General features: G+C 39.6%; 2 protein-coding genes across 4 annotated transcripts in view; one reads left to right on the top strand and one right to left on the bottom strand.

Annotated features, from left to right (window-relative positions):
- LOC123959126 (cytochrome b5) overlaps nucleotides 1-4,942 on the bottom strand; it is a 6,591-nt gene extending 1,649 nt beyond the window's left edge. Inside the window, exons 1-5 of one of the 2 annotated variants that reach the window (XM_046033023.1) lie at nucleotides 4,411-4,942; nucleotides 3,244-3,372; nucleotides 2,324-2,350; nucleotides 2,163-2,194; nucleotides 1,651-1,790 (exon numbers count right to left, since the gene is read on the bottom strand). In XM_046033023.1, the coding sequence (XP_045888979.1) occupies nucleotides 1,697-1,790; nucleotides 2,163-2,194; nucleotides 2,324-2,350; nucleotides 3,244-3,372; nucleotides 4,411-4,605 (477 nt within the window). In that variant the 5' untranslated portion in view covers nucleotides 4,606-4,942 and the 3' untranslated portion in view covers nucleotides 1,651-1,696. Of the gene's footprint in view, nucleotides 1-185; nucleotides 1,791-2,162; nucleotides 2,195-2,323; nucleotides 2,351-3,243; nucleotides 3,373-4,410 lie in introns of those variants that run through there. The other variant, XM_046033021.1, reaches the window with a different exon arrangement.
- A 1,734-nt stretch (nucleotides 4,943-6,676) lies between these two features.
- dhx38 (DEAH (Asp-Glu-Ala-His) box polypeptide 38) lies at nucleotides 6,677-26,329 on the top strand. 2 transcript variants are annotated; one of them, XM_046032561.1, is made up of 27 exons: nucleotides 6,677-6,942; nucleotides 7,671-7,996; nucleotides 8,457-8,653; nucleotides 8,878-9,030; nucleotides 9,235-9,397; nucleotides 9,789-9,907; nucleotides 9,999-10,075; nucleotides 10,192-10,347; nucleotides 11,641-11,802; nucleotides 11,978-12,085; nucleotides 12,604-12,725; nucleotides 12,840-12,977; nucleotides 13,138-13,324; nucleotides 13,821-14,006; nucleotides 14,198-14,338; nucleotides 14,746-14,856; nucleotides 15,053-15,169; nucleotides 15,283-15,390; nucleotides 15,519-15,631; nucleotides 16,931-17,139; nucleotides 18,503-18,657; nucleotides 20,480-20,635; nucleotides 21,073-21,207; nucleotides 21,643-21,768; nucleotides 21,859-21,954; nucleotides 22,881-23,002; nucleotides 25,775-26,329. In XM_046032561.1, the coding sequence occupies exons 2-27, from the start codon at nucleotides 7,674-7,676 to the stop codon at nucleotides 25,854-25,856; spliced, it is 3,762 nt and encodes a 1,253-aa protein (XP_045888517.1). In that variant the 5' UTR covers nucleotides 6,677-6,942; nucleotides 7,671-7,673; the 3' UTR covers nucleotides 25,857-26,329. The 2 variants fall into 2 exon arrangements, with proteins under 2 accessions (XP_045888517.1, XP_045888518.1); XM_046032562.1 differs by having other exon boundaries at nucleotides 8,460-8,653.
- Nucleotides 26,330-26,658: the final 329 nt, after the last annotated feature.

Consider the following 26,658-nt stretch of genomic DNA (forward strand, 5'->3'; position numbering starts at 1 on the left):
TTTTCATAAATTCTTTCTGCTTATAAGCTCAGCTGCATTACTTCCCTCGACCTTGCATAAAAGATGGTTAATAGTGTTTTTATACTGTTCAATTTGTTATTATTTGTCTGACAGTTGCCACAACCAGAATGGATTTCTGTCATGGATATATAGAAATAGCATACATACATCTTAAGTTTTGAGGATTCATTTCATTCTCAGAGATTTTTAATGACAGGAAATGGCAGCTGAAATGAAATTCAAAGAGATGGCAAATACTTAAAAGTCAGCCAACTACTGTAAATGCTGACATCTGAAAGTAATATTGCAGTCACATTTAAAAATAGCAGCAAGTCATATACAGATATTTTGAACAGATGGTATATGGACTTCAAATTGCTATGGTCTTTGTAGTTGGAAAATGTATTTTTGAAGGTAATATGAAATATGCCTCTTTCAGGAAATCCATTAAAGGAGTGATTGCAAAGCTTTCCTAAACCAAAATAAAATTAATAGTGACAAATTCTTAACAGCAACATAGAGAATTCAAAAAGGTTGAATAACTAAATAACATTATGGTGACAAACTGTGGCCTGAAAGACACCAATCTATGGCTCCAATGACAACTAGCAAGCCTGCAAGTGACAAAACAAAAACACCACCAGACTTCATCCAATACAACTCGAACCCTCCAGTGACTGTTGCCAGTACCATTCACCCCAAAAATAAAATTAAGATGCATTACAATGAAACAAAGTTGTGAAAAAGCATCAGTGAGTTGCAAATGGCATAGTGAGGAACAATTAAATAACAAATAATTGTACTCTTCTTTCAAGGGTATTCATTCACTGCCCGCTATTATATCTGGGTAATAAAGTATTAGTATTATTACATACTACATAAACTGATATTACTAAATGGATGCGGTATTTAAAGACATACACAAATACAACTGCAGAAAAAATGGTCAGAACACATTCTACCTTAAATAATCACTGATAAAATATAATTAATAATTCACTACTATTCTCAAAACGAACAGACTCAACAATTTAACACTGCAATTATGTAATTGGAAAACTTATGCATTTACAACCTGGTGATTAATGCAATCAAGTATTGCTTAACACCACAACTGTGCAGTAAGGAGTGAATGGAATAAACTCATGATTCTTAATGAGTCAGGCAACAGTAACATTTCTCACTTATTAAAACTAAGAAAATGCAATGCAAGTTATAATTCAGAGAAAAATGTAGAATGGTCACTGTTAAAATTTACCCTGATTTTATCGACTTTCTTTACTAACGCCTCGTTCTCTGTTTCCATTGTGTCTATCTGTGAAATAATTGTGTATGTATACCAGGCTATTAACAAAATCTTTCTCTGGGCAGGCAGATAGGTTATGAACATACAAACACCAAACTGGGTCAAATGCATATGAAAGTTACAGACAACATATAATGAAAACTGGCAGAGTGTCAATGCAATACAAAGAAACTGAAGGCAGACAATTTAATAAAGTCTCAGCCCAACTGTCTATTTGGTGCACTTTCTGTAGACGGACAAGGACAAAAGTACTTTATCAAACTGTTCCTCTCCTTTTCTTGTTGCGGAGGATGCACACACTCCTAATTGTGTGTGTCCAGTGTCAGGAGGATTTGGTCAAACATTTCAAGGCCTCCAGATGATAAGAATGAGAAAACAGGATGCCAGCACTCAAGATGACTTGTGTTCAAACATGAAGTAGCGATACATGACACCAACAACAGTTGTAGCAACAGCAAGTATTATCCAAGTGGTCCAGGAGCCGCTGGGAAAAACATTAAATATCAAATAAATGTTTTGATCCAGAGCAGAAACAAAACAAAAGAGAACGGCAACAATAAGATAAACATATAAATTATATATGGTTCTGGATCAATGCTTTTTTAAATTAGGTAATTTATCAGTGTTTTTATTGATAATTGAAAAGACAAATGGGTGAAAACCATAAATCAATAACACTATATTTAACCTTTCAAAAAAAACAAACAAACAAAAAACTATACAGCAAATGATATGCACTTTCTTCCTGTTTTTCTTTTCACTTTCTATTTCCAGAAGCATTTTCTGAGCTCTTAATATCGCAAGAGAAAACAGTTAACTATGAGCCTGACACACACTGCTCATCATGACGACTCACCTGGATTCTCCTGAATTTGCGTCATGTACCTCCTGAGCAGGAAAACAAGGACAGAAATTAAAAGGAGATACTGTATGATTTAGCAACAAACAAAACACTTTGCATTGTCTTTGTAAATTCTGTTTTAAGACAAGGTCAGATGAACATACAATGGAGCTTACCTTTTCCGCCTCCTTCTTTCTGTCATCCTACAAAGAATATAAATAAAATTAGAATTACTGTCTTCATGTGATGCTGACACAAATTACACTCAAGCCAAGAATTCAATTCAAGTCAGTTTCTCAGGTAGTCCACTGTTGATTAAAACTCAGATGTATTCATATGAATTACCAAGTTAACATCTAACTGTTGAAAAAAATCCAAATATAAAGTAGCCTACAAAACATCACTTTTCGCCTTGGACTTTGGAGCATGCACACACACCAACCATTTATTTTTTTGATAGCCACTGTCAACCACTGTCGCAGTGTGATGTTTCTAATTTCATTCAGCAATCAAGATTTGGGACCAATGGGACTGGTAAAACACCAGAAAGCTGATCATCACAAAATGCATGAAGAGCCACAGAAATTAATAGCAGAAGAGAAAGACAACAAGGGCAATTTCCACCCTCCCTGTCAGTTAAAGGATAGGCAATTGTTATATGCCTGTATGTACATTCAAGTTTTGCTTACTGTAATCACTCCTATTTACACTGGCCCTTCCTAAATTGCTTTCAGTGTAGGTGATGGGGAACAAAAGTCACAGTCCAAATGTATAACACCATACAAAGTACTTGTTAAGGGTGCTCTGTTGGTTGGCTGAGTTTCAAAAAGCCTTAAAATTTTGCTTTTAGCTGGACGACTTCTGTTTCATCACTTAACAGAATGTGTTGCCTCATGCTCCTTCTTTCATGTGCAATAAATGGATCCTTTTTTCTCAGAGATCTGGTGATAATGAATATTATTAGGTCAGATTTAAGCAATGATAATGATTTGTCAGAAGTTTAACTTCTGTATTTGACAGAGGGATATGGACATCATGTAAAAATACACCAGGCAGGAAATCAGGTCTTTCAGAGCTAGTAGAGGCCTCATCTTACCATGTGAACCTCCCCAACATAGTACTGCTGGAGCATCTCCCTGGCATCTGTGGAATGACCCACATCCTCAAAGCTCTCTGTGGCATCTGCACCCGCCTGCTCCAGCAAAACCTCCTCACCTCCTGGATGCTGAAAGCATAAAATAGGTTAACACAGAATGTTAGTTTATTTTCCGTGTTTGCCCCACACTCAGAATATATTATAGATATAGATTGCTTGATTAAGTTTAGCCAAAAGCAGTGAAAACTCTCATAACATCTTGAAATCACAGGCATTAGTGAAATATGGTCTTTCAGGGATGGAAGGTACTTTTGCCAACACAATAATTTTGAGATATCTAATAGAGTTGGGGGGATCGATCCACCATAGTATCACAATATTTTCCATGGCAATACTGTATCGATACACAGACACCATGTATCGATCTTTTATTAATATAAAATTGTACATGAGAATTTACCTTTTTTGGTACTATAATAATAAAATCAATAGCTTTTTCAGTCCACTAGAAAAAAAAAGAGTTTGCCTTTGGGGACACAATTTAAAGTTAGAAAAAAGTAATAAATTCCAATACATCGCAATATGTTTAAAATCACAATAATATCATATCTTGACATAAGTATTGTGATAATATCATATCGTGGGGCCTCTGGTGATTCCCACCCCTAGTATCCAACTTTACTAGAGTGCTTCCATTTTATGCTACTTCATAATTCCACACTACTACATTTTAGAGAGAAATGTACTTTGTTCCCCACTACTAAGTTCATATAGTAGTTCAAATTTGCTTAAATGGTGCTATGTTAATGGTGGGCATCAACTGAACTTAAATAAGTTAGCCAACATTAGCTAACGTTAATAATTAAAGTTGCCAGAAGTTTTCCCAGTTATGTTAGCTTGCATAAGAGACACGTTAGCAAAATATCGCTTGTATAACCTTGTTTAAACATTTAGCGTCGCTTGAGTGAAGAGAGGTCAGCAACGTTAAGTTACACGGTAACACATGTGGCCAACAACTTTTTTTGTAATTGCAGGAAGTAGTCGTACTCGAATTACCGTTGAGGTAACCAAGGCCAAAGCAAAAACTTTTCTTATGACAGCATAATGCTAACGTAGTATTTTTTTTTTTTTTTTTACCAGGCACAGCTGACAGAATGTATTTCTTACCTCTTCAAGGAAACGAGTGATGTCATATACTTTATCGTGGATGATGAGCCATGTGTCACTGCTCATATTATGTACTCTTATTTCTTCTAATGTGTAATATTTTACACATTCTGTTTCGCCGTTTTCCTCAACATTGGTGGTATTAGCAGGTCTATCGTTGGTGTTAATGAGGTTTTCGTTAATTTCCTCGCCCATTCTAAACGTTAATGCAAATAACCTGTATCAACTGAGCGGTAAGCTAACGTTAGCTTCCGTTAGCCAGGTATAGCTGTAACGCCAACGTTACCTAGCTACGTCTAGACCTGTTTACACCCTTTATGAGCGCGTTTAACGTTTGTTGAGCTCAAAAACCTCCTAATGACACCGTAGAGACGAGCAAACATAAACTAACATATAGAGTTACCAGGCAAACGCTAAACAATGTTGGGTTACGAAATCAAACAAACGCCCAACCCGGCACATCAGCAGTCACATGAAACAGACCAATGACGTGCGTGTTGTTTTACGACCAATAAAACTGTGCCTTTCGGAGTGGTGACCAATCAATATCGACCGGTTGATGATCATGCGACTAGGACGTTTGAAAAGTTGTCAACTGTGCGCTGTCTTTGCGCATACGAGTTTCTGCGTTTCCATAACGAAACGGGAGTTTATGTGGGCGAATTAATTTTGATTTATTCATGGAAAAAATAGTGTACCTGTACATTGTACATGTAATTTTATGTTTTTACATATGGTATTAATCACTTTCAGCACAAAAAGAGATGAGATGCATATGTTACTGATAGGTCAGGGTACCAACCAGAAGATCATAACGCCTGATACTGTATGTACTTTGCCACTGGTTCACTGTAATATTTCACATGTAAATCCTGGATTTCATCAGCTCCCCTAAAAGTATGGTTTGTGATATTTTGGGGGGTCTCTAAAATATGGACAGCATGCTTAATTGAAATTAATCTCTATATTTCTCTATCATTATGGATCATGCGGAGCGTCAGACTTCATCCAGCCAGAGAGAACGATTACCTGACCGTACGCAGCAGGGCCAAACAAAGGCAGCCAGCAAAATGGCTACATATGATAATAAAAATAATAATAATTATTATTATAAGAAGACAAACATGCCTGATACTTTCACAGTCAGCCCCGGGCCTACATGCTTGCAGCTATTAATGATTCAGCAGTAAGAATCACAGTCTCCAATGTAACAAAGAGCGACTTATTACTTATGCAATATTATATTTTAAATCTAAAATGTAGCCAATTAGTGTCACCGTCCCCAAGTATTTCATGTATTTAAAAAAAATCAATATACAACTCACATTGCTTTTCCCCTAACATGAGGCAAAGATGCCATACATTCTTCAGTTTTGTGATGCAGCTGGCATGTTTTCTTGTGATTTAAAAATCCATGACAAACATGTGACTTCCTTTTCATCTCAACTGTACTTTCTTTAAGTTAATATGCTATTGGTTTACTGTGGAATACAATTTTAACAATTGTTATAACTTAACTTTATAATTATTATACTTTTAAAAAAAAATCTCACTTGACAGTGTTAATGTGGACTGGGTGGTTGAAGACTAGTTGATGGCTGGTGAGTTTTACAGGGGTGGTAAAACCTTTAAAGGTCACTTTTGTGTGTCCGCAGCACATTATTGTGGGTTTTCAGATAAGCACGTTTCTAGTTCAGTTGTAACAGCACTCAATATCGCCTGCCAACTACATACCAGTAAGTTGATTCGTGATGGGTAAAACCTTTAAAGCACATGCTTGATGTATTTAAGCTATTTCCACATAATGCACTACAGCAGCAATCATTGCAGAGCACATGGACATTTTCTTTTCATTATCATTTTCTTATTCTATAGACAAAATAAAAATAATCAAAATGATTCACTTTGTATTGGGAATGCAATACATGTGTAATGATTTCTAAATCAAAACTGTCTTACATGGAGTAGTGCATACTCTATTATCTATGTACAGCTATGTGCGTATAATGCATTAGGGATTTGTTTTAATTGTTCTATGCACTTAAGTATTACAGTATTAAATACAATAAGTACACTTATTGTATTTAATAACTATTTAGTTTGGTATGTGTTGTTCACATTTACTGCCGTTACTTTTTTAATCATTTTGTTCTATTATAGAAATGTCATGCATAAATGCGGTGTGTTTTTCTCAGACATGTCTGTCTTTTAACACAACCAGTTTAAATAAAGTTTTGTTTTTTTTTAAATCAGCGAGCCACTAGAATTGTGGGATTGCAATGGCTGCTCACTTGTCTGTAAACATACGCGTTGTGTTTACGAAAGACGCCGTTTAAATATTTTCCAGCGACAGCTATAGGCCCGTGATTTGCCCGTCTATTAGTCGACCTCAAATGTTTAAGTTGATGTGAGAATTTGCGGATTTTAGACCCAAAGAAACGCGCGGCAGTTTCACGCAGTTTGCTGCCCCGGCCTTGTCAGAATTAAACCTGATAGCTCGCAGGCTAGCTAACGCTACCTGCTCTATCCGAGGTACGTACGTTTCCTTTTATTTCATCTAACTGTTTTTAAACAGGTGAAAAAATAATTCTACTGACTTACGTAGATTTTAGCCCTATTTGTGACTTTGGAGTAACGTAACGTACACTGGTGAATTCACAAATTGGCTAAAAAGATGCTGATAGTGCAAATATCATTTATGAGGGTAGAGTTACAACGTAACGTAATTACGTTATCGGTGTTTTCTTGGGTTGGATCTGAGAAATTAAATTAATCGATTACTAGATGCTGCCCTTAGAGCTGAGAATGGCGAGCATTTTATTGGTCCAGTTTCCCCACTGTAAAGATGTTCTTCTGTTTTATATTATTATTTTCAATTAACGTTAGAGCTGACAGTTGAGTAATCAATAGTTGATCGACAAAAGATTAGTCTGCAACAGTTTTGATATACAGCTAATTGTCTAAGTGATTTTTAAGCAACAATGCTGAAATTTCACTGGTTCTAACTTCTTAAATGTGAATGTTTGCAGGTTTTCTTAGTCTTCTATCATTGATCAGATGAAGCAAATTATTGACAAATTTGGTAACAATGAAAATAAGTTAGTTTAAGACCCAGTTCAGTAATGCCCAAAAGCCAAACACTCAAACCATTATTTAGAAACAATTAACTGAGTAAATATACTTTACATGTGTTGTCATGAGCAACAATTTAGTACTAGTACACATTTTCACATTTTACACATGTTGTTATTTCCCCACAGATAATGGATGACGATGTGTCCATGCATAGGCTTGAAGGGACTGATCCAGATGCTCAAGTTGGTGGACTCATAGTGAAGAAGAAGAGTGCTGCTGCAGAACCCCATGTTTTTCGGGCACCCACTCCACGCACCTCCCTGCTGGGCTTAGATCTGTTGGCAGCCCAGAAGAGGAAGGAGCGTGAGAGTAAGGAACAGGCAGATGCTACTGATGACACAAATAGAAAGAAGTCAAAGGTTTCTTCCTACAAGGACTGGGAGGAAAGTAAAAGTGACTCTGGGTCTGATGAAGAAGACGATGAGAAGAACAGAACTGCTAAGAAGGAGAGGTAAGTGTCAGTGCTTCACACAGAATAATATATTATTAAAAAATATGTACAACATATAAATAAGACAGGCAACACCTATCCCTAATGTCTACGAAGTAGGGGAAAAAAATCATATGAATAAATATAAAGAAAATACAAGGACAAATTTTACAGTGGGCTGAGTTTATTTATTTAATACTTTGAGTCTCTAGACTGCTGGACATCTCAATTTTTGGAATTTTTACTAAACCTTTTTGTGGATTTTATCCTGTTGTATCCTGCTGAGAAAAAGACAGAGCTTTCATTCCGAGTCACTGCAAAACTTAAATTAACGTGGAACATTAACACCCCTTTGTTTTGATGTTTGTATTGCTAGTATTTGTTTTGTTCCCCTTTTACACTTTTCACAATTATTTTACTGACTGTAGTTGTGTACAAATAGTATGATTAACATGTAATATTTTTATTTTCATCTTGCCAGCAGGAAGTATCGTGTGACCGGCTCCGAGACGCCCTCAAACCCCGGAGGGGTCAGTGAAGAATTCCGACGCAGACACCAGCAGAGAGAGAAAGACAGACGTGAGCATGGAGTCTATGCCTCCTCCAAAGAGGACAAGAACAGAGAAAAAGACAGAGAAAGAAGCAGAGATAAAGGCAGAGACAGAAGGAGTGAAAGAGGTGATTCTGCATTATTGTGAATTGGATACATTTTCAATTTTTTGCTCAGAACAATAAGCAATTACATTTTGGACAACTTGTGATGGGCAGATAGTTCATTATGCTACTTTTTTCATTAAAAACACTTATTTAGTCATTGTAAAATGGATCAAGTATTTGAAAAAGCATACTGTTAGATCAGTCAGGGTTGTTTGAAGTAACTATCCCTTCTCTTTGTCTGTGAGATGAACGAGCAAGCAGCCATAGCCGTGGCAGCAGCAGCAGCCGGTCGGAGCGCAGCGAGAGGAGTGAGCGCTCGCAAAGAGATGGCTGGTCCGATCGCATCAGTCGGGGGAGTAAGAGAGATGAGCCCCTGACACCACAGCATCGCCCCAGAGGTAGTTTTGTTTGATTCATTTGCTTTTATTTCAATTTAATATTTATAATTTTCCTTGTTTGGTAGTGTTAGAGAAACTAGCAAGAGACAGCTAGACAGACATTTTCTGGGCCTTATTACAGTCCTGATTTATTGATTGCAGTCGGGATGTAAAGAGAATTTTAACATTTTAATTTTAACAATTTAATATTTTGTTTTTACATAGATTCTTTCACACCCTCACGCTCCAACTGGGAAGAGGATGACAGTGGTTATGCCAGTTCACGGCATTCCCAGTGGGAGTCACCATCCCCTGCCCCGTCTAACAGAGAGTTGGATCGCTCAGAGCGAAGCCATCGCTCCAGCCGAGAGAGTGAGAGGAGAGATAGGTAAACCACTGGCATTAATTTTATCTCACATTTTTATCCCCCTTGTCCCAAAGCCTTAATTATATTTGAAACATGTACTTAAAGTGGATAGCACAATTGTAGTAACAAATGATGATGGTTTAGTGCACTTAATTGTGACTGAAAGACCCAAAATTCCTCGTATTTCTCAGTAGTTTGAACTTGTTCGACTAACATTCTCCAAACACCTTATTTGTCTGAAAAACTGGACCTGCTGGTTATTAGCTTTGGACAACATGGCTATTTATTATTATTATTAATAGCACAAATTTACAGCTCCATGATTCATTCTGTCACATTTTCTTTCACGATGAGCTGCTGAGAAACTATTGCTGATTGATGCTTACATAACGCCTGTCTGCTGTGTGCAAAGGTCAATCAAAGGTCGTTACCCTGATGACACACCACTGCCTACCCCGTCATACAAGTACAACGAATGGGCCAATGACAGAAAGCATTTGGGCTCTACACCCCGTTTATCACAAGGAAAAGGTACTGTACTAAAGACGAGCCATTTTGTGCTCATGAGGAAGATTTAAATTCTGTATGTCTGATAACATTTCTTATTCTTTCTCTTCTTTAGGTAGGAAAGAAGATGGCGAGGGAGGTATTATGTTTGATAATGAGGGTGAAAAAGAACAGTGGCAGGAGGACCAGAAGGTGAGTGGCACAGTTATGAATCATTTATGCCTCATAGAAACTTTACTATTTTCTGGTGAGATGTGTGTTTTTGGAAGGGGGAAAAAAACCCCAAAACTCTAATCCCTGTTTTACAGCAAGCTGACAGAGATTGGTACATGATGGATGAAGGCTATGATGAGTTCCACAACCCTTTCACTTCCACCTCTGAAGAATATGTAAAGAAGAGAGAGCAGATCCTTCAGAAGCAGACTCAAAAAAGAATATCTGCCCAGAAACGACAGATCAACGAGGTACAAGCACAGTGCTTCATATCAGCCTAATCACAAATGTGTGTCTGTTGCAAAGGTATATACTGTATGTATGCATGGATGGATGTGTACTTACTAATTATGGATCATGTATTTGGTCGTGTGTGTGTGTGTGCGTGCGTGTACGTCCGGGACTAATCTCGCATACTACAGGACCCATCTATCTGAAATCTTTTGTTCACAATGCACATTTATGACTGTATGCTCAAGGACCTGGTTGCAGTAATTCAATAATCGAAAAACCTATTTTATTGACTGCTCAGTTTTTTACCACCATAGACTGCTGACTCCAGTCAGTAGACGACCTAAGTGATCAACAACTGCTTCCGTTTGGATTCTTGTTTCCGCTAGGAACAAACATAGCAATCACTTTGGTGTTTGGATTCTTTTGATGGTATTTTAGGTTTGCCTCCATATAGCCATTCTACTCTGGCTACACCTTGAAAATGGAACCTGCATATTGTCTCTCCTTCATTTCACTACTCATGTGTACACGCTGGACACACAACCTGCCCTGTACTCCCTGTTCCCCACCCACATGCACCCAGTGTCCAGTGATGTGGGGATCGCAGTTATAATCTGCAGACCGGCCAATGCAGGTCTCTAAATTCATAGTTTTCACATGATGTCACATTACAAGGAAAGGAGGGCAAAAAAGATGTAAATTTCTGCTGCCTGCCAACCAGGAAGCAAGTGATACACTGTTACTTTGAGTTTGTTACTTTTCCTGTTGCCAAAATGCTGGATGGTTGTTGTGCTTTCGGATGCACTAATCGAGGAGGAGACAAGCCTGGGCTGTGAGGGATTCCCCATAAGCTAAACGTAAACATTACTGCAGTTGAGCGGCAGCAGGGACCTGGCAGTTTTTAACATAGAAATGAGGCAGCGGATGCTGTAATGTTATATGGTTCGGATTCCCAACACTTGCAGTTTGTGTTCATATCTTTCTTTTTCTTCAGTTGAAAGGTAATCCAAATAAAATTTGACTGCTTTTGCGGCGTCTCTACGGGGGAGTCACGGTGTGAGCCGCTATGTTGGTCTGTTGTTTTGCCCTCCAGGTCACCCCGCATGTCACGTGACTGAAAACTATGAATTGGAGGAAAAAAATTGTTTGTGTGGTTGGGTGATGTATGCATACGTTCCGATTTGGATAACGTCAATAACCAATCCACGCATCACTATCCCTGACACACTTTGCGAAATCTGTACTTAGTGCACTCAAGTTCATCTGTCTGTGTTGGTATATTTTTGTTACCGGTATGTTTCTTCTCTCAGGATAATGAGCGGTGGGAGACCAACCGAATGCTGACCAGTGGTGTGGTGCAGAGGTTGGAGGTGGATGAAGACTTCGAGGAAGACAATGCTGCTAAGGTTCACCTGCTGGTTCACAACCTGGTTCCTCCCTTTCTGGATGGAAGAATAGTCTTCACTAAGCAGGTAAACAAGACCTAAACAATTCCTGATCAAAGGCCTGTAGTCACTAGGCTTACTGTTTAGGTGGAATATTTTATAATGATTCAGTGCCTTAGATGTCATTTTTTTGTCAGAATTATACTCAAAGAGAGTTTTAATCTATATTTTTTTGATGTGTGTATTTGCTTCCCTACTGCAGCCAGAGCCTGTCATTCCTGTAAAAGATGCTACCTCTGACATGGCCATCATCTCTCGTAAAGGCAGCCAGCTTGTCCGGAAACATCGTGAACAGAAAGAACGCAAGAAGGTTTGGCTGAATTAATAACTAAAAGTACTACTTGTGAAGGAAATTCTTGTGAGCTTGTCAACTCTTATTGTTGAAGAAGGTTTCAGTAAAGTCAGGATGTCTTCCTCAGCCGAGGAGAAAACAGTATTGAGTGATAGCACCATGTAGTGCCATCCCTTTACTGTCTCTGTAAAGTTGACAGTGCTTCTCATACAAGGACAAAACCAGACGCTCCCTCATCTCCTCCTCTTTGTGCTGAATGTGCAAAGAATTGCAATATGTGTGTGTGCAGCACGATTAGTATAGGGTTAAGATCTCTATGAAATTACTTTGACAGACATACCAATGGCAAGTGCTGGACCTCTCAGACAGAATTTCTGCTGTTCTCAATTTTAAAACCACTTAAATATAACTGTAGTGTTAATTTTTCATTAAACCTTTAAATGGTAAATGATTTACAGCTTTAAATGGTACAGAATTATGCATGGTTTGCATGCTTGGGTTTTGTTTTTATAATGTATGAATAATTATGTTTTCAGGCACAGCACAAACACTGGGAACTGGCAGGCACAAAGTTGGGGGATATCATGGGGGTCAAGAAGAAGGAGGATGAAGAAGGTTCTGCGGGTAAAGTGGGGGAGGACGGCAAAGTAGACTACAGGTGACCGGACTATCTTTTCAAAGTTTGAATGTAGATGACATTTCACATTTTCTTTTTTTTAATAATTCCACTGCCATATTCATTTTTTGTGATACTTCTCTCTCTGCCTCACAGAGCAGAGCAGAAATTTGCAGACCACATGAAAGAAAAAACTGAGGCCAGCAGTGAGTTTGCTAAGAAGAAGACCCTTCTGGAACAGAGGCAGTACCTGCCTATTTTTGCTGTCAGACAGCAACTTCTTAACATCATAAGGTATTGATACCCAGTTCAATGCTGTCCTCAAATTCAATTTTAACAAAAATTTTCACATTAAAGCTGTGATGAGATTTTCTGTGACTGAGCTGTAACTCAACTGTAACTCAATTGTAACAATTGTAACTGACGGTTTTAATGTGTTTACTGGCATCTGCAGGGACAACAGCATAGTTATTGTTGTTGGGGAGACAGGCAGTGGGAAGACCACCCAGCTGACTCAGTACCTGCACGAGGATGGCTACACTAGTTACGGCATGGTGGGCTGTACGCAGCCTAGAAGAGTGGCAGCCATGAGTGTGGCTAAGAGAGTCAGTGAGGAGATTGGCACCAACCTTGGAGAGGAGGTGAGACAGCTGTCTGACGCCCGCGCAAACGGTCACTATATTTGGATGTTGTAAACATCTAATGTGAATTAATTTGCTGTTTATGTCTTATTGATTTGTTCATGTAGAAAATAATTTCAGGAGTTCACTGTATCTACTGGACAGCTCTTTTAATATAGTATGTTAATTCTTTTTTTATACAGCTACCATAGAATTGATTTTGCGTTATGGTATTCAAGGCTCAAATCACTTGTTTAAATCCTGTCTGATAACTGAGCTATTGTACTTTTGCTATGAAGTAAACGTGCTCAGTCTGAGGGCTCCCTGCAAACTAAGTAGAAAGTCATATGCTGAGTAACACCGCCATCTAGTGGAAAAAAGGAAAATAGTGTGTATGTGTGTTGCTGGGCTGAGGTATGGCAGGAACTGAACGAGGAGCAACAATAAAGGGAAACACTGGAACTGCTTAACAGTAGTATTTGCTGGAAGTTGATTATCCTGACATTGTCGCCCGCAGGTGGGCTACGCAATCCGTTTTGAGGACTGCACGTCTGAGAAAACATTGATAAAGTACATGACAGACGGTATCCTGCTCAGGGAGTCACTGAGGGAGTCGGACCTGGACCACTACAGTGCTGTTATCATGGACGAGGCTCATGAGCGCTCCCTGAATACCGATGTGCTGTTCGGCCTGCTACGTGAAGTCAGTACACAAAACTACCCAGCAGTCATTCCTTTTTGTTATTTTCAAGACCAAACACACAGCTGCATCTGCGGCGTATCCTAATGATGAATTACCTATTGAGGTTGTTGTTTGTTTCCTTTTGGGATTTCGCTGTAAATACACTATGATTTTATTCAGCCGTCTCTCTTTTGTCCAATGTTTCCCATCAGGTTGTATCTCGACGCACTGATTTGAAACTCATAGTTACCTCTGCAACTATGGACTCAGACAAGTTTGCTGCATTTTTTGGCAACGTTCCCATTTTCCACATTCCAGGAAGAACATTCCCCGTAGACATCTTGTTTAGCAAGGTATCTTTCTGTTTCCATTCTGCTTTCACTTAAAGGCACTTGCACTGCGTCCTAGATCATTTTGGCAGCTTCAGATCATTATTATTATTCCATATCCACAGGAATTACTGCAGATATGTAATTTAAACAGGACTAACATTTTCTCAAAGTAAAATCATCTTACGTTGCGATGAAATCTTTAACTTTTAAAATATGTGTTTAACCTTAAGAAAAGTCTATACGACAGACATATGCATAGTCAAATTATGTATTACATTTGATCATATTTTCACTACAACACACAGCTCTCAGTTGATCAAATACCCTTTAGGCAATAATATATACTGTGTAAATTGACTTGTGAACTAACTTTTAGAATATAACAATAAAAAGCTGACAACTGATTAGTTGTGTTTTGTGCTGTGTAGACTCCTCAAGAGGACTACGTGGAGGCAGCAGTGAAGCAGGCCCTGCAGATCCACCTCAGTGGGCTGATAGGAGACATCCTCATCTTTATGCCCGGGCAGGAGGATATTGAGGTGAGGGACATGGCTGCTATTTTTACTCAAATATTTTGGCATAAAGGACTGTGATCGGAATATACAAATGGCGTTGTATAAATACAGATATCCAAGGCCACCTAAAAATAAATATAAATTAAAAAAATATATTTCCTCAACTCTTGGCATTTCTGGGCATCCTGTTTTCACACATGAGATATCCTTGTCCTTGCAGGTGACGTCGGATCAGATCGTGGAGCGTTTGGAGGACTTGGAGAACGCTCCTCCTCTAGCCGTGCTGCCCATCTATTCCCAGCTGCCCTCTGATCTCCAGGCCAAGATCTTTCAGAAGGTTTGTATGTGGAACTGCCCATATTTGTTTTACGCGTTTCTACACTTTACATCTGTGAGACCTTGAAATAAACACGTGCAGAAACTGACTGCCTTTAATTTCCCCTCTGCTAGGCTCCAGATGGTGTGAGGAAATGCATCGTTGCTACAAACATCGCTGAGACCTCCCTCACTGTGGATGGAATCATGTTTGTGGTGGATTCGGGATACTGCAAACTTAAGGTTATAGTGTGTTTATTTATTTTATCACACTGCACTTGTTAAAAGGTCCCCTTCCCTGTGTTCAAGTTTAATTCAGTCTCACATCATTTTTGTTTTACTTCATCTTTTTTTTTTTTTTCTGTCAACAGGTTTTCAATCCTCGCATTGGAATGGATGCTCTGCAGGTTTATCCCATCAGCCAGGCTAATGCCAACCAGCGTTCTGGCAGAGCAGGACGTACAGGACCAGGGCAGTGTTACAGGTAATGGCCCATGTCTTTTCTCTGCGTACGCAAACACACAAACAGTCACAAGCAGTGTTGCCCCTGGAATTGGTGCTTGGTTTACAGTTACGCCACATTACGCCATATTCAGGTTCCTGCAAGGCTGCTCCTAACCTTTGCTTTTAACTGACAATACTAAGAATCTCCTGATCCTGCAGAAGTTTCTTTTAAATTCTTTTTACAGTCTCCTGAAAGCAGGAACATGCATTATTTTCCCACTCTGGTATCTGTCCCAGTTCACATTGAAAAATAAAGTATGATTTTCTTTTCCGTTCCTACTTCCCTGAGAATGTAGGGATGTATGGTTTTAGCAAAACTGTGTTTTCTCCCTTCAGTCGAGATCAGTGCTGTCTTCAGATGGTTTGCTCAGGGTTCTGGATGTGTGACATGACCGTGCTTTCAAGACATTCAGAGGCAGGAAGAGAGAGCGAGAGAGAGTGGGCCAGAACCCTAATCTCCAGAGGACTTTATGCAGTTTAACTCTGTTTATGGCGAATGTACTGCAGAAGACCCTGTCGGAGGTTTCACGTGACCCCTCCCACATTTACTTAAGTAAAGATTGAGACACACACACACACACACACACACACACAGGGTGATACATTTTGCATTGCTAATGAGCTAGGACTATTATGAAAGCCCACATATTTCTGGATTAATCCTGCCCACCTGGTCTTACACACAAGCTCACAGAAATCTATGAAGAATCAGTTTTGGAGCAGCTTTACACAGAGTACAGTCAAGGTGTTTGGAGAGCAGAGAGAGTGAGTCACGCCAGTTTGCTTCGCTTGCGTGGAGAATTCCCCACTCAAAGACCCTTTTAGCTGTGACTGCAGGCACTCGTTCACAAGCTTAACACCTCCATATACATACGAATCGTTCTGTAATAAGCACCCACATCAGACAGCTGTAATGGTTGCAAGTGCTTTAAGTCAGGTCTTTTTTACTTTAACTCCCTAAATAAATTGTAGCTTTGTGAATTTCTTCATCTTCTGCAGTTGATCTACATCAGGCTTACTGCTTAGTTAGAATCCCACTTACACGTCTGCACATATTGGAGAACAAAATAATTCACATCATGTCACATAATAACTTGGTCCAAGGGAGTATATTCCTCATTTTTACTGTCCCTGTCTGTGCAGTGTTTCAGTTTACGAATGTACAATGTACAAACATCTGTATATTTTTCTTGTCAAGAAAAATCTGATATTACATTCTCGGTATCTTAAATTTCACACTTGCTGTGTCTGTCTTTGCTGTGCCCTCCTCTCTGTGCAGGCTTTATACTCAGAGCGCCTTTAAGAATGAGATGCTGACTACCACCATACCAGAGATCCAGAGGACCAACCTGGCCAACGTAGTCCTGCTGTTGAAGTCTCTGGGTGTTCAGGATTTGCTCCTCTTCCACTTCATGGATCCACCGCCTGAGGACAACATGCTCAACTCCATGTATCAGCTCTGGATTCTGGGAGCTCTGGACAACACAGGTGAGTCGTAAACAGGGGTTGGAGTGATCAGAGGCATCTTATTGTAATGTCGATTAGATAATTGCATTTACATGAGACTGACATTTTTAACAGCGTACATATATGGTAAATTATTACCTGTTTGACATCTAATTGTGTCCTTGTCAAGATGTGCTTTATCAAATATAACGATAATAAATCTTATAAAACCGTTACATTTTAGGTGTGCTCTGTCCACCACAAGTTTCCAGAGCTCAAGTTTATGTCATTAAATGCCTTGTGTTGTCTGACCAACAGTCCAAAACCCCGAAATATTCATTTTACAGTAACAGAAAAGAAAACAAGCAAATATTCACATTTGAGAACATATGCGTTTGCCATTTTTGCAACAAAATAACAACATAATTTATTATCAAAATTGTTGCCCATTAAGTTCAAAACTTGAATTGGACTAATTGATTAGTCAACTAATCCTTGCAGATCCAATTTAAACAAATAATAAAAAAAAAATAAAAAAATAGGTTAATACTTCCATCATGTATTAATAATGCAAAGTCTCCTAATTATATGCTGTATCGGTTTTCTTTTCTCTGTCTGTAGTAGCAGGCCATACAAGGCTCAGACCAGTCTTGCATACAGTAGAGACAAACAACAAAAATCATCCCCCTTTTGAGATGAAGATGAAGCCATGACAGACAATATTGGCTATTTGAGGGTTGTATTTCCCCTGAGCACTGCTTTGAGCTGCCACATAGTGATGCTGATGCCACAAACGCAGGCAGGAAACTAGCTTTTTTACAGGATGCTACAGTGGTGATGCAGACACTGCAAACAGACCTGGAGGAGGTAGTTGTGCGGTTTAGCCAGTGGAGTAATTGCCTAGTAACTGATCTTGTGTTTGATTTGACTGGTCGGGTCTCATTTCTGTCTCATCCTTAGCTAGATTCCATGGGATTTAGGGATTTGGGGATAAGGGGGAACTTTTGATGATTCCCTGTATGGTGTGTTAACAGCAGATTATCTCTGATTAAGGCTTGCGTGTCCCAAACTGGCTGCTCTGCTTCTCTGCTTTTCCTCCTCATAATCTTCTTAGACTCTGTCGTCTAATCATTTAAATCAGAACTGGCAAAGTTTTTGATCTCCTTCTCTCTCTTTTTTCCCCCTCTACAAATATTCTCAACTGTCAGCAGTTCATCCTCCTCTCTCAAGGTGATAGTCAAATAGGGGTCACAGTATGCTGGCTTCTCCCTCACGCCAGCAGGCTTTTGATTGTAAAAAGAAGCTTATCACTCGTCTTGTGCTTGTCCCTAATGCATTCTTCATGTCTCGCGCACTTTGCGTTACTTCTGACCTTTTGTAATTGTGTTCTCTTTTTGCCTTTCAGGTGCTTTGACACCGACAGGGCGTCTAATGGTGGAGTTTCCCCTCGACCCCGCCCTCTCCAAGATGCTGATTGTGTCCTGCGACATGGGCTGCAGTGCTGACATCCTTATCATCGTCTCCATGTTGTCTGTGCCGGCCATCTTCTACAGACCTAAGGTACATCTTATTTAATACTCCATAATTGAAACACATACTGTTTATCATAAACTTACTGTAAATGTCAGTGTTAAATAGATTTAAGAATCCATTTGTATTTATGTATTTTGTTGTGTTAATATTTAAAATGGGTTACATGAATACTTACATGTGAATGGGGTCGCTCATAATGATGAACAGCAGCGGTATGAAACCAAAGTAAACATTTTGCTGTGATTTACTCGCAATAAACGGATCAAAATGATGGCGAAATAACTTCAACATGATCGCCGATTCGTCAAACATATGAATTCATGCTTTGTCAGGTCTGTCAGCAAGACTGCAGGACAACAACTCTCCGTGTCTTTGCATTAACTTTGCATGTAATTGCACTGCCCCCAACGCTCGCTTCGCGTTTGGTCTGAAAGCACAGTAACAGTGTTCTTTTCGGCCATAGTGGGCAGCTGTCTTCAATGTGAATAAGCCAAAAAAACCCACTGCAAAACACATGTCCAGCACCAAACGGCAGACAGACAGACTCAGTTATCACCTACCTGGTAAACGTAGTGGAAAATTTAGCAGCTAAAGAAACAGATATTCCCCGCAGGATTTGGTAGAGACTAGAAACAGACAAATATTGGACTTACATTTGCCAGGTGGACAGAAATACGACTCTAAATTAATGATAATGTTGGTCTGTAATAGCTGTATGTGTGAATGTGCAACGGCTAACAAATTTGCCACTTAAAAAGCGACAGTGTATTTATCTATGTTGTGTAGTGATGGTGAGATGAAGCTTTATGAAGCACTGAAGCTTTCCATCCAATTGATTCACTCATGGTCCGAAGCTTCATGGTGCTTCATTTGCTCTACTGTGCCATCAAGTGGGCAATAAATGTAAAACGGGCAGAGTGATTATGGTACCATGGCTTTGGTATGTGAAGCTTTGAACTGAATAAATTAATGAATGATGTTTGTCATGCCGATACATAAATGATGAACTTATTAATATGTTGTCTGTCTTTATGATACAATGACAGGGTCAAAGAGAACATGGAAACAAGGGAGAGGGTTATGATGTGAATGTGCTTGTATTACTTGGTTTGTGACTTTAGATAATAGAGACAACATTTTATTAATTTTTACTTTTCCACAGTGCTGGGTTTCTTTTTTTTTTTTTTGGAGAGGATTTTAGCTGCTTTAGAACATCATTATTATTAGGGTAATAAGGGGTAAGACGCCCCCAGTTTAATTCTTACAAAATCCACAAAATGTTGATAAAAAAACACTTTCTGGCTGCCACAAGTCTAACTGAACTAAAAATGTCCTGTTTCATCACAATTTTTGATAAAATAAGCTGTAGATGCAATCTAATTGTGTTAAATAACAATCAAATTAAAAAGCCCAGAAAATGTTAATGAGGGTCCATTGTATTTTGCTTCTCCTTTCGAATCACACACCAAACCTGCGACCCATTTCCTGAATCAGTCACGTGGTACGGCCGGCTCGCGAAGCTTCAAACGTCACCACATATGTCACCAACACAAGCCTCGAAACGCGCTTCACAAAAATCACCCTGGATTACTCAACACATGCTTCGAAGCCTCGATACGGAAGGACACATCACTAATTTTGTGTTCACACCTTGTTATCTACTGCATGGCCAAAAAAGCTATGAATGCAGCTTTAAATACTCTATTTAATGAATTCACAAATTTAAATGCATACAATTATTTGTTTGTGTTGAACAGTATTCCACAATGAAAGAAAAATAACCTTGAAATGATCATTAAAAAACAAATCTCAGTGATGTGTGGAAAACTCAATGTGTGGGTCTCTGCAGGGTCGTGAGGAGGAGAGTGACCAGGTGAGGGAGAAGTTCTCAGTCCCAGAGAGCGACCACCTCACCTACCTTAACGTCTACATGCAGTGGAAGAACAACAATTACTCCAGTGTCTGGTGCAACGAGCACTTCATCCACACCAAGGCCATGCGCAAGGTCAGACTCCCACTCGTTCTCCTGCTCTGTCGAGCCAAACTCTCTTGCCCTGGACGGAAATCTGTCATTTTGTTTTCACTTGAGTTGAAGCACATCAAGATGGTCATGTTGAAATCTCTTAATTTTATATTGTGCATTGTTTTATTGCTTTTAGTTTGGTGTTTAAATGTGTGTATTATATAATTCATGTCCTGTGAGGCCTATTCAGTGTTCTGTTGAATTATTTAAAATGTAGTTGCTATTAGTCTGCAAATTGGAAACTTGTGATATTTCCTAGTGAGATGGTCTAACACTCACAATATTTAGATTGACAGATTTTCACTTGACAGCAGTGGATTAGCAGTGGTATATTTTACCCTAAAATAATAGATTGCAAGCCAACAAGCTGGATGAGTTTTTTTTGTGGTTCCACTTTCAATATGTTTTTTTTATTGCAGGTGCGTGAGGTGCGCTCCCAGTTAAAGGACATCATGGTGCAGCAGAGGATGAACCTGATTTCCTGTGGGTCAGACTGGGACATCATCAGAAAGTGCATCTGTGCTGCTTACTTCCACCAGGCTGCCAAGCTCAAGGTACTTCCTGCACTTTGGCTTTTCCTCAGTTAATATGTTATGCCTAGTGGCAACTGGTTGTGGCAGATTTATAGCAGCATAATTACAGAGTGGTGAAATATCCCTTCTGGCCTCACATTAATAAGGCGCTAAAATCTGAAAGGGAATTTGAAATAATGACTATATAATCAAGGGTGTCCATTTGACTTATGAGTAAGCGGCTCACCCAAGCAATCGCAACAGCGGTGAATATACTTCAAATGTATTTACCTGCTGTCTAAGCCAGGTGGAGAAGCAAATTAACCCAGATGACTTTCTATGCTATGACCTCAAGGTGCACTCATAGATCCAGGCACAAACACACATTTTAGACCAATACGCACAGGGCCCATTTTTCGATCCAGAAATTCTGAATTGTGCATTTAATTTGTTATTTATGCCTGTGTTTGCTCCCAGGGCATTGGTGAATATGTGAATGTGAGGACAGGCATGCCATGTCACCTCCATCCTACCAGCTCCCTGTTTGGTATGGGCTACACCCCTGACTACATCATCTACCACGAGCTCGTCATGACCACCAAGGTAAAAAAAAAAGTCTGTCTGCTGCAGAACTTGGCGAGCATAAAAGTAATTGACACATGCGTTTGTTGATCTTTATGCTTTGTTTTATAGGAGTACATGCAGTGTGTGACTGCAGTGGATGGAGAGTGGCTGGCAGAACTTGGGCCCATGTTTTATAGCATCAAACATGCGGGCAAAAGCAGACAGGTAAGACCAGGCTTGTACTTGCTTAATGCATATGAGGAAAGTCCACATATGTCTATATATGTAATAATTTCCACATTGTCCCTTAGGTACTCTCTATCCTTGTAATCTACAGCACACAATGATATTTTAGACCAGAGGTTCCCAAACATTTTGGCTTGTGACCATGAATGAATGGAGAAATGTCTACTTGCGACGACTTGTCAGTGGTCCACTGGTTTTGACCAATTCAGCTAAAAAGTAATTTTTTTCCCCATTGCAAAATAATTTTTAGGGACACAAGGAGATAAATCTGTTCAGTAATTCACAAGGGAAAAATAAGCAATCATTAAACTTGACAAAAACATTATAGAAGTTGCAAAAATATATTTTTTTTATTGCTTTCCTACCTTGTCAAGATTTATGTAATGTAATGTAACCTGTGATGGAGGTCCCAAACACCCAGATTTGGAACTACTGAGAATAGTGTGCTTACAGTGGTAACTATTTAGGGGGGTCCTTTCCTGTTTCAACACAACAAGGTCCTTGTGCAGAAATCCAAGTCTGTAAAGAAATGATTTTCCCAGTTTGCTGTGGAAGAACTTGACTGCCCTGCACTTTTAGGGATAAACTGGAATGCTGAATGTGAGCCAGGCCTTATCGCCCAACTTCAGTGGTTACTCTTGTGGCTGAATCTGCAGCCAGGTTCCAAAATGTTGTCGACATCTCTCCCAGAAGATTGGAGGGCTGTTATAGCAGCATATGAATGCCCATGGTTTTGGAAAAAGATGTGAAATAATCACATAAGAGTGTAATGTCTTGGTCTCCACATACTTTTGGTCACACATGTACCTTGTGCATGTAGACACAAGGTACATACGCAGCTGACTACATTACATCTCAATGTTTTTCGTATATTTCTGCCTCATCTGTTGGTGTTGCTTTTCCAGGAGAACCGTCGCCGGGCCAAAGAGGAGATCAGTAACATGGAGGAGGAGATGTCCATGGCTGAGGAGCAGCTGCAAGCGCGCCGAGAGGAGCAGGAGAAGAAGAGCAGCACTGGAAGTGTTAAGTAAGTCAGCGACCATCTCTCCTCATTTTGCCTCCTCATCACACACGGGCCTCATCTAACAATAGTTCTCCGTGGCCCTAATTTTCCACACAGAGTCAAGATAGAAACGTTTAATTTACCTACCTCACTGCCAATCCATATCTTCACCCGCTCCCTCTCTCTCCCCCTCTCCCACTCTCTACCCCACCTCTCTCACTCTTCATGATGAGCTTTTCTCACCTCTGGTCCCTCCAGACGAGACAAAAAGAAATAATATTGACTCCTGGCTGACCCCCATTACAGCAGCAATTTAAATTGTGCCATAGCAGAGCAGAGAAAGGAGGGGAACGTTCAATTTCAAATTAGACCAAAAAATTAATTTCACACCCATCCGTGAGCTTTACAGACAGAAATAAGGTTATGAAGACAGACTTAAAAAAAGAACGTTTATTGTTAATTAATCGTCTGGTTTATCTTTCTGAGTTTGTGTGACCACGTCTGTAACAGATCTGTTGAAAATAATCACACTCGAGGTATAGGATTAAGAATTAGATTTAAGCAGAGGATGGATGTGTGATAATGAATGTCGTCTGCTCTCCCTGGCTGCTGGGCTGCATTTGTCCTCCAGCAGGCCTCACAAGCATCTCCTCTATGAGTTCAGTGTGAACAGGATGAAATAAAACGGCGGGTACGCCTTCATGTGCCAGCTACTTTTCACCTGTCAACCTGCTTGCCAGCACAAATCAGTGGCGTGAATCAGTAAATGGCGTATTCAGTTGTTTGGTGTATAGAAGTGGAACAGTGTGAGTGTTTCTGGAACCACATGTGGGTTAGAGCTAAAAGTGGGGACCCGTGTAGTTCCATTTGAAGCGCTTAAAGGACAATACCACCAGTTTTAGTTCCCTAATTAGTTATTTATTAATAATGTACAATCATCAGTACGTTTTGGTACTTGTAGCTGAAGACGGAAACTGTGAAGTAGATAAGAAGAGAAATGGCAAACTGCAAAGTGAATATCTTTGTGTTGTGGACAGTTGGTTGGAACAAAACAAGACATTTTAAGTTGTCACTTAAGGGTTGTATCCATTACATTTTTTCTGACATTTTATTGACCAAACAATTAATTGATGAATTGAGAACATATTCTGCAGATTAATTTAGGAAAATATTCGTTGGTTGCAGCCCTACTGTCAAGTACCGACAGTAGACATGGGCGGCTGTGGCTCAGGAGGTAGAGCGGGTTGGCCGTTAATCGTAAGGTCGGCGGTTCAATCCCTGGCTCCCCCTGGTTGCGTGTCGAAGTGTCCTTGGGCAAGATACTGAACCCCGATTTGCCCCTGGCGGCTGTTCCGCCAGTGTGTGAATGTTAGTTTCCGTTTGAGCACTTAGGCTCAGTGTATGAATGTGTATGACTGGTGAATGCAGATGTACTGTAAAAGCGCTTTGAGTGGTTGAAAAGACTAGAAAGGCGCTATACAAGTACGGAGCATTTACATTTACAAATTGGTCAGATTTGGGCTATTCTTAACTTATTAGCTTAGTATTTAGCTTAGCTTAGTTATTAGGCCTTTTTTACAGACAGTGTTGGGCTAAAATGATAACTTTGTCTATTTTAGACTGTAATTTATTTCTATAGTTCATATACAGCTGCTTGGGTTTGAGTAGTTTGACTTGAAGAAAAACATTCCTCAAAATAAGACTTTGGTTTCGAACCAGCACTAGCAACAAAAATTATTCAAACAATAAATACCCAGTTCTATGTGTACCTCACATTTTTGCAGGTTTCAGTTTGTTTCAAATGTGTTTTCCCTACAATTCCAGGAAAATCATAGATTTCTGTTCATCTCTTTATGGGTTTAAAATCGATAGACTTCTGGAACTTGCTGAGTTACAGCAATCCGTCACGGTGTGTGAAGTACATATTCATGTTTGTCGAAGTTACAGTACTATTGTGTGGTACTGCAGTTTAGGTGGATTTGAAGTAACAGTGTCACTAATAAAATTAATTAAGTTTTGAGAGTTTAAGAATTTCTTATGATACAGAAATGAATGAAAACCAGTGGACCACTACACTGGGGGGACAAAAACCTCATTTTTAAAACAGCAGCTTGATTTGCTGTAATGTAAAATACACATCATTTGTCGTCAGTGGTATATAACATGTAAGACCAATGATATGGTCCTTTAAGACGCAGTAAAGGGAAAACCATGTTTGAATCCACTAAACACTACATATGTGTGCATTGTCCACCTACTTGTAATATACTGTCCACATTTATGTGCATTGCTGTTATGAAACTACTAGCCGCATGTGTATTGATGAAAGCGCAACAATTTCCCCTAAGTGAACGGAGACAGAGAAGGGGGGGGGGCACAGTGACAGAAGGGGGTTATGGCCTGATGGTTGTAATTGCTGCAGGTGTGTGTGTGTTGGTGTGTGAGACGAGAGAGAGAGAGAGAGAGAGAGAGATGAGGGAAGTGTGGCCAGTGTCAGGGTGTCACGTTGCTGTAATTAAAGATGATAGATTTGCTGTCAGAGGCGTCAGGCTCTACTTCCCAACACACTTCAGAGACACCAGCCTGCCATTTCACTCTCTTGCAGTCCATCCAGTGCTTTCATGTTCACATTCAGCCTCCTCTCACCATCACTCTTTTTATTTTTAAACCACAACTGCTTACTTAATGAAAGAGATGTTTAGCATTTGAGTAAACGGAGCAATACAGAATGAGGCTGAGAGGTATAATGTCACAGCAAATAAAACTTGTCTTTCGACTGTTTTCTCTCTGATTCAGAGTAGTGAAGATCTGCACACCAGGAAGAAAAGAAGAGGCCCCCATGACGCCCAGACGCACCCCTGCCCGCTTTGGACTGTAGAACCCCCCCCTCTCCCTCCGGAGGTTAAAGCCCACCAACCAACCTTGTTGGATCCTCTAGAGTCTAGACTGATTATAATCCAGACCTGGACCACACCAGCACAAGCAAACACACTGTAACTTCCAGCTGCCATCAGTCCCTCCCAGCATGGCTAGAATCAACTGCAGTTCATGTACTGACCACTAGAGTGAGAACTTGTATAAGGCACAAGACTTAAAGATGAACCAGGTCCATCAAAATGCCTCCCTCCACCTCCATCAGCCGTTTCCATCATACATTTTAAGGAATAAAGGAAGACAGTGTTGTTTTTTTGTATATTCAGTATTTATGTGGTCATTACTGAAAAGTGGTTTTACAGATGTTTCTAATGATTTTACCTGAGCTAGAAACATTTCATTTTCTATGTTCTGTTGCATTTTCTCCACCATGGGTGTATTATCAGAGTGAAACTGATAAATAGTGATCTAATTTCATGTTACTTGTCTTTGTGTCCTTGCGTCTACTAGTTCTTGTACTGTTGTGGCTTGAACAGCGTGTGTGCCACTACAAAGTGCTCCTCTACAGACTGAAGCACTATTCTAACTGTACCTGTGGCATGAGTATCTTCTGAATCTACAGTTGTATTGTAATACCCCATAATATACACACACACACACACACACACACACACACACACACACACACACACACACACACACACACACACACACACGTAGGCTTAGACAATTGACCTTTTTCTATTTTCTGTTAACATTGTTCCAACAATGTAATGTACCACAGCTTTGCTTCATATAAAACATTA

The sequence above is a fragment of the Micropterus dolomieu genome, linkage group LG20 (assembly GCF_021292245.1).
Source record: "Micropterus dolomieu isolate WLL.071019.BEF.003 ecotype Adirondacks linkage group LG20, ASM2129224v1, whole genome shotgun sequence".
Classification (NCBI taxonomy): domain Eukaryota; kingdom Metazoa; phylum Chordata; class Actinopteri; order Centrarchiformes; family Centrarchidae; genus Micropterus; species Micropterus dolomieu.